A 16,946-nucleotide genomic window follows, 5' to 3' on the forward strand; every position below is an offset into this window, starting at 1 on the left:
ACTACCATTACTCCTAACAGAAATCCTAAAAAGGCAGGAATTGTTCACCCGGCTCAGGAAATCAGGCTACAAATTCATAACGGTAAAAGTCATGGATGGTGTCATGGCCCAGCCTCCTAACAACAGAGCCCCAAATCTTGAAAACCCTGTTGCTGTGGTCCTTAGTGCTACACAGAGGCAAAGCTCCTGCTTCCCCTCTACACCAATCCCAGCAACCTTCACTTCTGGGTGCCCTGTAGCAGCCTCTCCCTGAAGAATTCCCTTGAAAATAAAAACATTCTTTGGTTCTTTTTTTTTTTTAAAGATTTATTTATTTAATGTATGTGAGTACACTGTAGCTGTCTTCACACACACCAGAAGAGGGCATCAGATTCCATTACAGATGGTTGTGAGCCACCATGTGGTTGCTGGGATTTGAACTCAGGACCTCTGGAAGAACAGTCAGTGCTCTTAACCACTGAGCCATCTCTCTAGCCCCATTCTTTGGTTCTAAAAGGAAAAATTATATAGAAAACGTCTTTTATCAGACATCTAGACGTGGTAACGTCTTAGTGACATCTGGCAAATCAATAAATTGGCTACTCTCTCTCTCTCTCTCTCTCTCTCTCTCTCTCTCTGTGTGTTCTCGGAGAAAATGCTTTAAAATAAGATTGCGGGGTGGGGGGGGAGGCAGGGGGCGGAAGAGCGAGATGGCTCAGTAGGTAAAAACACTTGCTACCAAGCTAAAGACCTGGTTTGATCCTCAGGACCCACTGGGTGGAAGGAGAGAACCGATTTCCACAAGTTTCTCTGATCTCCACAGGTAGTGGCATGCACAAACTATACCCCCAGACACAGAATAGAAACATGGAACATTTTCTTTTGGAAAAGGAGAAATGTGAGCTATTTGTCAGGGATAACAGTAGCCATGGCAAGAGCAGCTCTCATGATCCTTGGGGCAGACTTCCTCAAAGCAGACACCAGTATTCCCACCGCATAGAGAGCTTTAGGGGATTTGAGCAAAGCAGGAGTTAGCCAGGAGTCTGATACAGACTTATCTGGCCCTAGAGTTCACTTTCCACCACAGCCAACTCTGGTGGAGACTTACAGATAATTCCCTATAAATATAGGGAATTTATAGAGAGACCTGTCGAGGTCATAGCATGCCCAGTGATGTGTACAGAAACGGCTCCCCATTGGTGAGTGGGCTGTTTCATCCTCTATGATGCCCTCAGCCATCTGTGACTGGGAGAGGTGACATCAGAGAGACTGACTGTCAATCTGTGCCCAGGAAGCACAGTTAAGTTCAGAGGGTTTCGGGAGCTCTGCCTTCCAGACAGAACTCTGACAGTGTCACGTTCTGAGCTGTTTAACTGTTTCTCAAAGTCCTTGGCAGCTGGCCCTTGTGAAGGAGGCAACCTGCAACAAGCCCCACTGGCTTTCCTCTTCAATCCATCGCTGCTGACTGACAGGTGAGGTGAGCTCCTGTTAGCCACCAGGGAGCTCTATAGCCCCGACTGCCCCACATCATGCACATCCATTTCTAGCTTTAAACTTGAAGTGTGTAAATTGCCCAGATGCATAACTGCACCCACTGTGCCGTAAGTTATGGTAAATTTTAACACATGCTTATAGAATTTATTCAAATGCCTTCAGATATATTATCTTTCAAATATAAAATAAGCTGTGTTGAATCAGGTTGCGGTAAAGTATACATTTCAAAATTTTTTTGCAGTTTTCAAATATACTAGTTGAAGAAGCTATCTTAAACATTTTTTTAAACCTATCTTTAAAATAGCCATTTGTGATGGCACACATCTTTAATCCTGGCATTTGGGAATCAGAGGCAAGCAGATCTCTGTGAGTTAAAAGCCAGCTTGGTCTGCGTGGTGAGATCAGACAGCCAAAGATACATGGTGAGACTCTCAAATGAAAGTTAAAGTATATGACTTTTTTTTTGTTTGTAGTTGTTTAAATTTTTGTTTCATTTTGTTTGTTTGTTTGCTTGTTTTTAAGACAGGAATTTTCTGTATAGCCCTGACTAAACTCACTTTGTAGTCCAGGCTGGCCTCCAACTCAGAGATCCACCTGCCTCTGCCTCCTGAGTTGTGGAGGTGTGCCACCATGCCCAGCCATATATATATATATTTTTTAATTATATAATTTTCTTCTTCTGCCTCCCATGTACAACCCTTCCACCGCTAGGCTTTCTTTCATATTCATGGCCTCTTTTTAAATTGTTGTTTCATAAATATATACACACATGGATATATAGATGGGTAGATAGATAGATAGATAGATAGATAACTGCATCCTGCTCAGCCTGGATAATGTTACTGGCATTTGTGTATCTTCAGGGCTGCCCACTTGGTATTTGATAACCAGTGGTGGCTCTCCCCTGGGAAGACTGTCTCTTGCTCCCAGCATTCCTGGTTGCCTTTGGGTCTTTCTCTAGGGTTGAGGCCCCTTCCCCCCATCCACATTAGCATGTCCATTGGCAGTGTCTTGTGCGGAATGGTGCTCTCATAGTAAGAAAATGAAGAAAAATGTAGGGTGTCCTTAGCTTTAAGAGTTGAGGTGTCTGTCTCTCCTGCTTTATAGTAAAGCATCAGGTGCGTGCACGCCTGGCTGAGGAACTGCTTCATTGAGTGTTGGATGCGTCAGAGTGTCTGTCTGGATGTGCAAAAGTGTTCACTAGGACAGATGTTGATAGTGGCAAGGAGATGATGCTTTAAGGGAAAACTATATCCTTGCTGGATATATATCCTATCCCTGGACCATGCTATAAGTTGACACAACTCTCAGGGCTCTGTCCAGCTGCTGCCAGGAGGAATTCTAACTCACCTTTGAGTCTTTGTGTCTGCTTTCTAAGCAGCATCCCGCCTCCTTTCTACCTCATCAGTTTGAGATTGCTATTCCTGTGTTCTGGACCTTGAACATGAGGACTATAAATAGTAACTCGGTTAAAGCAACAGGATGCTGGAGCTCTTTTCTTTTTTTTTTTTTTGGTTTTTCGAGACAGGGTTTCTCTGTGTAGCCCTGGCTGTCCTGGCACTCACTTTGTAGACCAGGCTGGCCTCGAACTCAGAAATCCGCCTGCCTCTGCCTCCCGAGTGCTGGGATTAAAGGCGTGCGCCACCACGCCCGGCTCTGGAGCTCTTTTCTAATGCTTGTCCCCTTTGGCTCACTGCCAGATAGCAAACACCCAAACCCATAAGAAGTCAGCCCATAATTATAATGAGCTATAAGAGAGAACAGTTGGTCTAACCTGAGAAAGAAGGTAAAACTTGTTGGAAGATATTTCTTGGGGTTTGCCTCAGAAAAAGATAACTAAGAAATGTAGCTTGGGGCCTGGAGAGACGGCTCAGCAGTGCTCACTCCTCCTGTAGAAGACCCAGGCTGGATTCCCGGTACTCACATAGCAGTTCACAACCATCTGTAATTCAGGTTCCAGGCGATCTTCTGCCCTCTTCTGGCCACCAGGGCACTGCAACCATGTGGTGCATGTACATATATAAAGGCAAACACTCATACACATAAAGAGAGAATACATATATCTTTTAAAAGAAAAGAAATGTAGTCTATTTGGGGGTGTGGCAAGATGGATCAGTGCATAAAGGTGCTTGCTTGCCATACAAGCTTGGAGACCTGAGTTCAATCTCTGGAACCACATAAAAGGAGAGGGAGAAAAAAGACTCCACAAAAGTTGTCCTCTGTCCTCCACATGGGAGCCATTACAAGTGTGGCCACATATACTGTGCATACACACACACACACACACACACACAGAGAGAGAGAGAGAGAGAGAGAGAGAGAGAGATCATTTTTTAAATTAAGTTAAACAAGCATAGCTTATTTTACAGATATTTTAGTAGCACTTATATGGTTTTTTAACTGGTGACTTATGTGGATTGAGATTTCCATCTTAGAGCCTGAGTTAACCATTAAACCAGGAGGACTGAAGAGACAGCAGAATGAAAGACCAAGAGACAATTAAAGTACAAGATTTTAATGAGGTAAGAAATGAAAATAAAAGATGAGACTTTGCTCTGAGACAGGTTTCAGCCAGGCAAGCTACCCTCCTGCTCCTGCCTCCCACATCCAGCTCGAACAGATAATTCTTCAGCCACATTCCCTGATACGTGTGAGGCAAACCACATAAGAATGCTCAGAATACTGAAGACAGGCAGAGGGAGAAAGTGCACCTCTGGGAATGGCCCTTCTCCAGCTCGCTGTAATGAGTTTACAGAAAGCCACCCTGGAGAAGTGGGCAAGGCTTGTGGAAACCATGAGGATGACTAAGCTTATGGCTTCATTTAGACAGGTTTAGAACAATATAACGTATTGTCTCTGAGCATTCTATTTATGTCCAGGGACCACTGTCCCTGATTTTCATCTGGGGAAACTGAGGCTAAGAATAATGACATGACCAGCTCTTACACCACTGATGATAAAACAGGCAGTGTGGCTCTGCCCGACCAGGTGTGCTCACTCTTGGTAGCCATTTCTCTCCACAGAGCATTGCATGACGATTACTCTATGTTCACTAAGGCACATAATAGTTTTAGGTGGACTCTCTAGCAGGTTTTATTACACAACTAAAAGATGTACATGGATGTGGCTGTACAGAATGGATATTTAAGGTAAGCACTTGTCTTCGTTAGGGTTTCACTGCTGTGCACAGACACCATGACCAAGGTGACTCTGATAAGGACAACATTTAATTGGGGCTGGCTTACAGGTTCAAAGGTTCAGTCCATTATCAAGGCAGAAGCAAGGCAGGCATGGTGCAGGAGGAGCTGAGAGTTCTCCATCTTCATCTGGGGGTTACTAGCAGAATACTGACTTCCAGGCAGCTAGGATGAAGGTCTTAAAGCCCACTCCCACAGTGACACACATATTCCAACAGGTCCATGCCTCCTAGTAGTGCCACCCCCTGGGCCACGCATATTCAAGCCACCCACAACACTTGTTAGGGAGATGTGGGAGTAAAAGTCAGCAATAACTGTCTCCTTGGGAAATAACATCTGAGAGTCACTCATCTCCTGCTGAGGGGAAACTGTGATAACAGTTACACTCCTACCCCATAGTGGTCCTTCAGAAACAGCATGAGCTCATTCATGTAAAGTCTTCACCATAGTGTCTGGTGCAGGACACCATGTAAATGTCCCTCGGTAAATGGCGGCCAATACCCTAACTACCATCAGCATTTCATTTGGGAAGATTCCATCAATACCTTGCATCTGGGGCCTGGGGAAATGGCTAGAGCAACGGTTTTCAACCTTCCTAACGCCACAACCCTTTAATACAGTTCCTCGGGTTGTAGTGATCATAAACATAAAATTATTTTTGTTGCTACTTCATATCTGTAATTTTGCTACTGTTATGAATGGTCATGTAAACCTCTGATAGGCAGGATGGTCTTAGGCGACCCCTGTGAAAGAGTCATTCAAGACCCGAAGGGGTCGACTCACAGGTTGAGGATCACTGTATTAGAGGGTAAGTTGACAAGCCTGACAACCCGAGTTTGACTCCCGGAACCCACATGGTGGAGGCAAAAACTAACTCTTACAAACTGTCCTCTGACTGTACACCACACACACACACACACACACACACACACACACAGAGTGATGTGTGTGTTCTCCCTCCCACTAAACAAATAATACAATTTAAATATATTTAGTACGCTATTAACATGTCTTCACAACCACATATTATGCCTACCACGGTGGCTATGCCGCAGGCTCACTACACGTTGGCAGTTACATCTACCAACCTGGAGGGAAAAATGTGCCCTGGGAACTGGTTTTCCTAAGCTTCCATATCCCACATGACTCTATCATTAAGTTAAGCTGGAAGTTACTATTAAATTTTACAGGTAATAGTGCCTATTATACAATAGTTAACAAAGTGAATCATGGGAAATGACTTTTACAGATATTGAAAATGGGCCAAGAAAATATTAAAGTGTTGGAGAGTGACTTGTCAGAAGAGAGGGAGAAGAGACAGCACCTGATGTCAGCTTTCACTGCTATTCAGAAGTCCTTGCAAGTGAATAGTGAGGTATCACACTCCTGGGTGCTGGTTCTTTCTGGTTTTCCAGTTCAGGGGTTTGACATGATCATTTGTTTCTATTTTGAGACACATTGTGGCCTTGGGGAGACAGCTCAGTGGGTAAGACCGCTTGCTATGCAAGTGTAAGGACCTGAGATTGGATGTCCGGCATCACATAAAAAGTTAGGTGTGTCTCAGCGGGCTATTAACTTCAGCACCGAGGGACTGAGACAAGATCAAAAGAGCTCACTGGCCAGGCAGCCCAGCAGAAACCACAGCTTCCCATTCATCAGCGAGAGACCCCATCTCAAAAGAACAGACAGAGCCACAGAGGAAAACATCCAGTGTCCTGCTCCACACATCCCTGCTCCACACATCCATACTACACTCTCATGCATGGGCCACATCACACAATAAAAATATAACTTAGCTTGAGGCACTCTAATTCAATACCATTGGCAGGGTGGCTTAAACAATGGAAATTGACGTCCTTACAGTCCTGGAGGCTGGAAAGGCTAGGGTCCCACCCTTCTGTCCTTAATTAGGTTGGAATTAGGTACCCCCCTACCCCTTGCTGCCTTTTTACTGTGCCACCCCCACCTTCCATTTAACTCCAAGGCTTTCAGAGGACATCAAATAGCCCCTCTCGTAGAGTAAATGTCCTGTGACCTCTTGGCTCTTGGGTACTGCCACCTGTCATTCCCTCATCGTCTGTCCATCAAACACTGCTTATCTATGTGATCTGTGTGAAAGCGTGAGGGAAATATATAGCTAAATATGAACTGGGTAGACACAGATACTCAGGATTAGAGGAAATGCTGGTCCATGAGTCACTGAACACACATACATTGTCGGACACCACCAGGATCTATGGGCAGGTGTTGAGGCCAGACAACAGTCCCTGAAGCTAGTTCTGTCCTTTCACCTTTATCCCGATGCCAGGGATCAGATTTAGGTCAACAGGTTTGCATGGCAAGCTTGAACACCCGCTGAGCCATCTTGCCAGCCTTATATTTTCCAGGCAAATAAATATTTAATGCAGGAGCTGATGAAGATCTTATGTTTATACAAGCTTTGCTTGAAGTAGGAATGACTGTAGACACCCAGTCTTTCCAGCCGAAAAGGGAAACTCTAAGAAGGAAGCATTTGGTTAACGTCTAAAATTGAACAATTTGTTAGGACTATTTCAAGAACCCTTTTTAAACATTTTATTCCTTTACAGGAAAATAGACTTGATTTATCCTACAAAATAGCTTCGTTTCTTCCTTTAAAAAAAAATTGAGGGCTGGAGAGATGGCTCAGCGGTTAAGAGCACCAACTGCTCTTCCGAAGGTCCTGAGTTCAAATCCCAGCAACCACATGGTGACTTACAACCATCCATAATGAGATCTGACACCCTCTTCTGAAGTGTCTGAAGGCAGCTATAGTGTACTTACATATAAAAAAAATAAATAAATCTTTTAAAATTTATTTTTTTTACATTTTTTTATTTAAAACAATTTTTTAATTAAAAAAATTTGATCACAAAAATTTCTTATCTCTTAAACAGGAATTCCAAAAATCAAAGTCAGAACTCCTGTGCCTTTATAAGGAAATTCAGAGTCTTCCAAAGGCTGAGGGCAGAGAGCAATTTTTAGTAGCTTATAACCTGCTACTGAGAGAGAATTCTGAATTAGAAGCCAAGGTGAGATTGAATTATTGATTATTTGAGTGTTCAATATTTAACATGCCTTGTATGTAGATAGAGTAAAGGGAAACTTTTAAGTAGCAGATTTAGAAACCAGAGGTTTTTTACTAGCATACAATGAAGTGACGTATAACGCGGTTACTAGTCAGGGCAGGCATTCCCCCTTCAACCAGCACTTGGCCTTCGGGGTCCTCCTGTTAGAGTCTAACCTTAAGTCAGCGTCCTACCAACTGAACTTCCAGAGGATGGGTTACAGCATGAAATGCAGGGAGGGAAAGGTCCAAAAGACAGGGAGATGCGTGGGGCACGGTCTACAAGTAGCTGTGGTCTGTGTGACCTTGTTAGTAAGGTAGGTCATCAGCAGCTGAACAGGCAGTCCTCCTCCTTAGCTAAAGCGAGGAGTGGGGGGGGGGGGGAGGAGAGGGAGGAGGAGAAGGAGGACCAAGGGGGAAGGGAGGGGCTAATGGTGGAGGGGATGATGAGAAGAGGAGAATAACAACTCAAAACCATTTCTAAACCAAGATAAGGAATATAGTCATAAGATAATATAATAAGATAAGATAATATAGTCATATAATAAGATAAGATAGTCACATTATGTGACTATAAGGTCACATAATGTGTTTTAAGTCCCTAAATCTGTCTGCTTCAGTGATCTGTCTGTGAGGTTTTTGAAGAAGTGTTTCTTAGTTTGGCAGCTTTAACAGGAGCCTTACTGAAATGACATCTTTCCTTGCTGACACATTGTATTGGAAGTCTTCAGCTATGGTGTCACAGCTGCTGTGTTAATCTTGGCTTGGTGGAGCTGCTCTCTGTCATAGCTCTCCTCTGTAAAGTTAATCGAGTTTCCCTTCACAAGGATAACCATCTCCTGGATGGCTTCTCTGGGATGCTCCGTTCTTGTCCATCAGTATTGTTCATGAAAAGGTTTTGTTTTGAGCCTTTACATCTTGACCCACCCTCAGGCTTCTCTTCAGAACACAGGGTGCTCGAGACTCAGAGGCACCACCTGCTCAGCAGAAGGGGAGCTCTCTATATGGATTTGCCAAAGCTGCTGATTTTTTTTTTTAAGATTTATTTATTATATGTAAGTACACTGTAGCTGTCTTCAGACACTCCAGAAGAGGGCGCCAGATCTCGTTGCAGATGGTTGTGAGCCACCATGTGGTTGCTGGGATTTGAACTCTGGACCTTCGGAAGAGCAGTCGGGTGCTCTTACCCACTGAGCCATCTCGCCAGCCCCAGCTGCTGATTTTGAAGACATTTTGTTTTGTTCTTGTTCTGTGACGTACCTGTCACAGAAATTTGTAGCAGAAACAGGTGTGATCGTGCAGGCCATCAATTTATACCAGGAGCTCAGGGGCCCTGGGTGATTGATTGAACTGCTGCCAAATTATGTGGAGCTTCTCAGCCTGTGGTCTTTCTGTCCGTGATTAGACTGAACTATTATCACGAAGACCAAACGCAAGCTGGCCCTTTCCCACGCCTGGAAGGTCCTGGAAGGGCCAATGGGCATTCATGATAAAGTGCAGATCTTCGGTGTCGGAGCCGGACCCCAGTTCAGATCCCAGGCTTACGTTGAGCAGCTCACAACTGCCTGTATTCCAGCTCCAGGGGATATAACTTCCTTTTCTGGACACAGTGCACACACACGCACGCACATACACACACACACACACAGAGAGTTTTAAAAAGATAAAATTTAGCTAGGCATGGTGGTATACTCCTTTAATCCCAGCACTTAGAAGGCAGAGATAATTGGATCTCTATGAGATGAGGTCTACAAACTGAGTTCCAAAACAGCTAGGATTGATACACAGAGAAACCCTGTTGATTGATTGATTGATTGACTGATTGATCGATTTTTTTTTTAAAGATTTATTTATTTATTACATGTAAGTACACTGTAGCTGTCTTCAGACACACCAGAAGAGGGAGTCAGATCTTGTTACGGATGGTTGTGAGCCACCATGTGGTTGCTGGGATTTGAACTAAGGACCTTTGGAAGAGCAGTCGGGTGCTCTTACCTGCTGAGCCATCTCACCAGCCCCGATTTTTTTTTTTTAAAAGAGGAAAGCTTCCACCTGCTTAAGAGACATTCCAACTCTGTTGGTTGTAGTGGATTCAGAAGACCTGAAAAAATGCTTGGTGTTTGTTACTTTGAATTTGCTAGAGCATTCAGTCCAGTCTCTACTGTCTGCTCTTCTTTAAAAACTGGCATTTATTATCATGGTGTGATGCTTGCATTTGCAGAATAACTGTAAAAATCAGAAACTAAGCAGCAGCTTGGAATCTTTTTCCTGCTTTCAAAAATAATGCAAATCTACTTTTAAAATGCCTTTGAAGATTTTCCACCACTACCTGCACCCCTGTTTCTTCAGCTCCTCATTTCGTTGCCTCCTCCCTCTACAGAGCAACTCAAGTCAGTTGTCTTTTACCACACGGTCCCTACCATTCAGATATGCCACTCACAGCCTCCCGTCTTCCAAGGCCAGTTCAAGACCCGTCTTCAATGGAAAATGACAGAGATAATGTGGAGTGTAGTTTATAATGCTCGCCGTAGTTTCTCTTGAGAGGAAAAGTCTTTGGAGACCAAAGGAATCTCCTAAAGTCGATTGAAACCAAGTTTTGGATGAATCCCATGGGCCCTGGGATCAAGCACAGTTACTGTAGGAACTCTCCATTCAGACAGTTTGTTTTAATTCAGTCCTGTGATGGGAATTATCTTCTATTTGTAGAACTGTTTCCCAACCAACCTCTCTACTCCTCAAAGGAGATATGCTTTAGTTCCATAATACATAAAAACAAGTAACCTTTAAGGATGGCAAATCTACAAAATCTTCTGAAAGCAAACAAACAAAAGTGACTATATTGCCAGATCCCATAATGCAGTATGCCTCCAGACACCTGCATGCAACAGATTCTCCTGGCATGCTTATACGGAGTCTCACTTCTACTCAGACACTGAGCCTGACATTTGGGGCTGTTATAGTTGACAAGTGTTTTCGTAAGGGTTTTATTGCTATGAAGAGACACCATGACCGTATCAACACTTATAAAGGAAAACATCTCATTGAGGCTGGCCTAGAGTTTCAGAGGTTTAGCCCATTATCATCATGGAGGGAAGCATGTGGCAGGCAGGCAGGCAGGCAGGCAGGCAGGCAGGCAGGCAGGCATGGTGCTGAAGAAGGAGCTGAGAGTTTTACATCTTGATCCATAGAGAGCAGGAAGTCAGTGAGCTACTAGGCCTGGCTTGAGCATCTGAGACCTCAAAACCCACCCCCCAGTGACACACTTCCTCCAACAAGGCCACGCCTCCTAATAGTGCCACTCCCTATGGGCCTATGGGGACTGTTTTTATTCAAACCACCACACCAAGGTACCTTTACAAGTTCAACTGTTTTCAAATAAACAGGGTCAGACTGGAAGAAACTTCCCTTCTGTAATGTGCTTGTAGTATTCTAGTATTTTCTCAAGGCAATAAAATATTATGAATCAATGAAGCTCAGTCAAAACTTGGGACAGATGTGTGTGGGAATCATAGAGATCACTGGGGTTTTGTCTCTTTGTTCCTGTTTAAAGGTACAACTGAATTATAAATAGCAATCTGAGATGCCAACATCAAAAGACCAGACTACCCGTTTGGTTGGTTAGCTGGCTGGCTGGCTAGTTGGTTGGTTGGTTGATTGGTTGGTTGAACCATGAAGTTACACACCCTTATGTCTACTGTAAACATGGGTTAAGTTATATGACACCTGGAAAGTATTTAACTAAATCTCAATAAGACTTCCTATAGGGCGGCAGTTTAGATAGCTCCAGGCAGTAATTAAGCACGTGTGGAGTCAATGTATCTTTTTCACAGTTGTACATAAAAGTCTGCGAAATAGAGCATTTGCTTTTTCACTTCACTTCACAGGTCTCAAAGCTTGCACAAGAGCTGGAACTGTTAAAACATTGCTCTGTAGGGGACAGAACTGCTAATTTGATGACGAGTGAAAACGTCTGTGAAGACCTGGTGTCTAAAGGGCCACTTTTGGAAGTGGAGGCTGTGAGCCCCAGTGAGGACAGACAGGCTCTCTGGTAATTTGAGAAGATCTGACTGAGCACAGTAACTAGAGGGTTTTATTGGCTGATTATCCCAAGAGTCTGACATTCATTTTCAAGAGATGTAATTGGGGGGGAAAAATAGTTTTAAGCATTTCCTAGAGTTTGTCCTTTTTTTTTTTAAACAGTTGTATGTTGATTACATGGGAAGAGGACAGACAACGATGGGGCAGTGACTGTGGTACCGCCTGCACTTAGGGCAGGGGGATGACAGGGTGCACCTTCTCCTGACACGGCATTGAAGCTACATGTGAAACTTCCCCTCTTGCCTTTGAAAGCTACCATGTGCTTTGAGTCGAAGTGTAGGAAGCACGTAAAAGTAAAGCTGGATTATAATAACCCATCATTGTCCTCGGGGAGAGACACTCAGCCATCTCTCTTCTGGGTGCGCACATCTGCAGTTTTACATAATCAAGGCGGTGCTGTAAGGAGTTTCTGCTCGGCTGACCTTATTTAACATTTTATCTGAGCATTGAGTTTTCAGACCATTTTCTCTTCTCACTTGTTTAATCTTGTTCCCTAACTCTGTTTACACATTTTTTACCACAATTATCCATTACGGGAGTCTTGGGGACTTTGGGCAAATGATCTGTTCTAATCTGGCACAAAACATTAACAGCAGCAAATTACTTTCTGTGGGCAAAAGCCAAAGGTCACTGAGAAGGAAACAGTAGACGCCCATGCTCCGTAGATAAAGGACACGTAAGACCCCCGAAACTGGGGAGACCTCAGCTCCAGTCCCAGGATGAGCCGGCCGGCACCCCAATGACTCAAGAGAAAACCACACCTGATGCAAACTGCAAGAAGCTTTATTGTCAACTAGCTGAGGATGAACTCATTTTGCCAGGCAGGGCAGGGGAGTTAGACCCTGAGCGGTTACAGTAGGGGCCCTTTAAAGGAAAAGTGAGGAATTGGGAGGAGAGTTGGGAGGAGTTGGGAGGAGTTTGGCTACAGCTCTTCTCTGGCGGGTGTCCTTGGTAAAATTACAAGGCATGAGGAGTGGAGAGTGAGTTGTAGCTCTTCTCTGTGGAATCTATCTCCGTGTCCTTGGCACAGGGAGCCAAGCAAGCTCCTGGCTAGGTCTCCCCACAATCATTGCATCTCTGGCTGTAAGGCACAGAAACAAAAAGACTTTTTGCTGGCTATAGAGAACAAAGAGCTTCTTTCCGGCGGCTGTATTTTTAGAGGTCAGGGAAAACAAGCTTGGGGGAATGTTTTAGGGGCTTTACCTCCCAGGGAGAAACGCTCTACGTTGGGATCTCACAGACGCCCTTATCCATGAACTGTGGAGACTGAGCCTTGGTGTCACCAAATTTATTTCTGCATCAGTGTTCTAAGATAGATACTGGGGCCCCTGATTTTTGTGTTCTCTTAAAAATTTAACTTCAGCCTGGTGTGCTGGCACACGCCTTTAATCCCAGCACTTGGGAGGCAGAGGCAGGTGGATTTCTGAGTTCGAGGCCAGCCTGGTCTACAGAGTGAGTTCCAGGACAGCCAGGGCTATACAGAGAAACCCTGTCTCGAAAAACCGAAAAAAAAAAAAAAAAAAAAAAACAAAAACAAAAAACCAAAACCAAAACAAAACAAAATTTAACTTTAGAGTAAGCTCTGAGTCCAAGATTCACAACCAGGAAATGGAGATGCATGGTGGGAGGGGCATCTTGGAGGGATGGTGGGGTGATAAGTGGGGTGGGAAGGACATATTGGAGAGATGGCGGGTGTCTCTGCCAGTGAGCCCAAAAGCCAGGAACTGAGACTCTGGATCACCATGTTTAGGTTTTCTGGAGGGATCAGGAAAACCTAACCCTAGAATACACCAGGGATAGTGTGACAGGTTCCAAAGGAAGTTGTTGTAGCATCTCCTTAGGTGGAGATGGAAGGTGACAGGCAGGTCAGTTAATCCTCCGTGAGCCACAGATGATGAAGCAAGAGGCTGTAGCGATGCGACAGTCAGAAAACTCTTCACAGGAAGGATTGCAGTGTATCTTCCCTCCATGTGTCTGCCACGTGTTTCCATCTCCCCCATCTCTAACAGCCCCACTTCAGTCAGATGTGGAACACAACCACATTCAACATTAGCCATTTGTCCACTGGGCAGGTGTTCTGGACAGAGGGTGGTTTGACTTTATAGTCTCTGTGGTCTGATGGAAGAAGACAGCTTAACAAGGCACTGCTGGCTCAATAGTCTATCAAGGGGCAAATGGGGGTGGAGGGAGTGCGGGGCAGTGGGTAGACAGACAGAGGCAAAGAGAGATGGGGGAGGGAGAGGCAGAATGTGTTGTTCAAGGGGCATATGTTTGTGTGAGATAGGGAAGGGGAGCAATGAGGATAAGATATAGGCAGGATCCTGAACATGCAGGTCCATGCAATGCCTATATCAGGGAGGTGTTTGTTTGCCATATTGGGATTAATCATGGGGCTTTACAAGCTGTGCTGTGTCCACAACCCTCATTAGGAGCTTACACAATAAAAATTTAAAGCCGGGCGTGGTGGCGCACGCCTTTAGTCCCAGCACTCGGGAGGCAGAGGCAGGCGGATTTCTGAGTTCGAGGCCAGCCTGGTCTACAAAGTGAGTGCCAGGACAGCCAGGGCTACACAGAGAAACCCTGTCTCGAAAAACCAAAATAAATAAATAAATAAACAAAATAAAAATTAAAAAAAAAAACCTCCTATAGAGTTTAGCAACCTGGGCAAAACAACTGGTTCATGCTTTATGAAAATCACTCTGCCTTGTATGTGCAAAGCATATTAAAAATTAAGCAGGATTTGGGGATTAGTGATTATAATCAGGATAAAGAAGTTAGAGTAGTCAGTAGCTGGAGTATGAGAAGAAGCTTAAGGATAATGTAAGAGGTGGCTGGGGAGATGGCTCAGGCAGCGAAGGTCTTGCCAAGCAAGCGTGAGGACCTAAGTTCAGATTTCCAGTGTCTGTCCACCTGTTCCCCTACTGGTTTGGCATATGGAGATGGAAGTGTCCCCAGAACTCACGGGCTAACCCAGCTAGCTAAATTGGTAAGGTCTAGGCTCAGTGAAAGATGCCCATCTCAAAACGATAAAGGTAGCATCGGTGAGATGGCTCAGGAGGTAAGGGTGCTTGCCACCAAGCCCGAGTTTGATCTCTAAGACCTATGACAGAAGGATAAAACTGACTCCCACGGGCTGTCCTCTGTCACACATGCACAGTGCACACATACGCACACACAAATTTAAGTGTAATACAAATTATAAATAAATAAAGCAACTTGACTTCCAGCTTGATTGTTTCATTTGCTGACGTGGGGACCATGTCTCTTGCTTTGACAAACACTTGAGGCTGAAGTCTTCAATAGTATTCTTTCGCTCATGGTTCTGGGGGTTCAGAAGCATGGCCCCAAATCTCTGCCAACGGCCTGCCGGCAGAAGGAGCACACGCAGGAAGGGATTATATCCTGTGGCAAGTCTGGCAGCCAGGGAGCAGAGCATTTTGCATGTGCCGGCATGTGGGTGTTTGTGTGCCTGCGTGCCCGAATGCCAAGGCCCAAGGCTGACATCAGAAGTCATCCTCGGCTACTCTTCACACTTGCTGGTTGAAGGATATCTCAAACATGCCTCACTGGTTCGCACAGGGGGGTACCCTTGGGGGAAATGACAAAACCATGTTCCAGCCAGAACCGTCTGTCTCTGTCAGCTGCTGTCTTAAATAAAATTACCACGAGCACCACCGCTCACACATTGAGCTTTTTCTTTAAGAATTATTTTATTTTATTTTATTTTATTTATTTATTTATTTTGGTTTTTCGAGACAGGGTTTCTCTGTGTAGCCCTGGCTGTCCTGGCACTCACTTTGTAGACCAGGCTGGCCTCGAACTCAGAAATTCTCCTGCCTCTGCCTCCCGAGTGCTAGGATTAAAGGCGTGCGCAACCACGCCCGGCTTAAGAATTATTTTATTACAGTGGAGACAGGTTACATTACAGCTCAATAGATCAGCACCTGCAGTTCCACAGGGCAGTCTATGCTCATGGTTTACAATTTTTTAGAATCTAAACATTTTTAGATGTTTTTAAGTTTCTAAGTAATTGTTTTTGTGTGTATGGGTATTTTGCCCTCGTCCATGTCTGTGCATCACATGCATGAAGTACCTATGGAGACCAGAAGGGGGAGTCATCCCCTGGAACTGGAGTTAAGGATGGCTCTGAGCTGCCAGCTAGGTTCTGAACTCAGATCCTTTGGAAGAGCAGCCAGTGCTCTTAACCACCGAGCCATCTCTCCAGCCTCAGAATCTAAACCTCTTTATGGCTCTTCCTTTGTGATGCCAGCTCCTCCTTGAACGTGAACAGCAGCTATGATTGTAGAGCATGCAAGGCTGGGTTCCAAGGAACCCCAAACAACCTTCAGATTGGGGGACTAGAAATACAAGTGGGACCATTGTGCAGTGGCAGATTAGAGGCAAAAAGCTTGCCTGGCATGCCGAAGGCCCTGGGTTCAGTTCCAGCCTGCCAAAAAAGAAAGACACCAGAAGCAAAACGCAGCGACGCCCACCCCCAGTGTGTGTGTGTGTGTGTGTGTGTGTGTGTGTGTGCGCGCGCGCACGCGCACACTTCTGTACATTCTCTGGTGGCTGAAGGTGCGCCCTTCCTTCTGTTTCTGTGGCTTAAGTGCTCATGGAGTTCCCTCTTTCTCTGGCTTTCCAGTCAATCTGTTTGCTCTTTTCTGTCTTGGCTGAGCCCTTCCCTCCATCCCCGAGCCCTTCTTCCTCGTGTCTGGGTTTCTAACGTGCTCTCCTGTGTCGGCATCCTCACCTCAAGCCTGTCTCCATCCTTATCCATACCCTGTCACCTTAGTTCACCCTGTATTAATCCACGCACTTGCCCCAGTCAGAAATCCAGATGTCACTTCGTTCTTCCCCACCTGCCACATCTGACAGATGAGGAATGTCTGAAACACCTTGAAGTCTCTCCAGACCCTATCCTGATCCCCGACCCTGATACTTACTACGTGGATGGAGACAACTGCCTCTCATCTGCTTTTCCTGGCATACTTTTTATTTAAAAAACAAAAATTTACTTACTGGAGAGTGGAAGATATAAGCATGCCACAGCACCTGTGTAGAGGTCAGAGGAGGACAAAGTAAAGAGCTTG

The 16,946-nt window shown here is 44.9% G+C and overlaps 1 protein-coding gene across 6 annotated transcripts in view; it reads left to right on the forward strand.

The window, feature by feature from the left end:
* Ccdc30 (coiled-coil domain containing 30) overlaps positions 1-16,946 on the forward strand; it is an 87,148-nt gene that overhangs the window by 25,464 nt on the left and 44,738 nt on the right. Inside the window, exons 1-5 of one of the 6 annotated variants that reach the window (XM_021159852.3) lie at positions 1,243-1,451; positions 3,909-3,995; positions 5,920-6,045; positions 7,586-7,720; positions 11,640-11,803. The exons of 1 other annotated variant lie outside the window; for it this stretch is intronic. In XM_021159852.3, the coding sequence (XP_021015511.1) occupies positions 3,954-3,995; positions 5,920-6,045; positions 7,586-7,720; positions 11,640-11,803 (467 nt within the window). In that variant the 5' untranslated portion in view covers positions 1,243-1,451; positions 3,909-3,953. Of the gene's footprint in view, positions 1-1,242; positions 1,452-3,895; positions 3,996-5,919; positions 6,046-7,585; positions 7,721-11,639; positions 11,804-16,946 lie in introns of those variants that run through there. 4 more of the 6 variants (XM_085839022.1, XM_085839023.1, XM_085839020.1 and 1 more) reach the window with 4 other exon arrangements.

Source organism: Mus caroli, unplaced genomic scaffold, assembly GCF_978045245.1.
Source record: "Mus caroli unplaced genomic scaffold, Mus_caroli_1 scaffold_6, whole genome shotgun sequence".
In the NCBI taxonomy this organism is placed as follows: domain Eukaryota; kingdom Metazoa; phylum Chordata; class Mammalia; order Rodentia; family Muridae; genus Mus; species Mus caroli.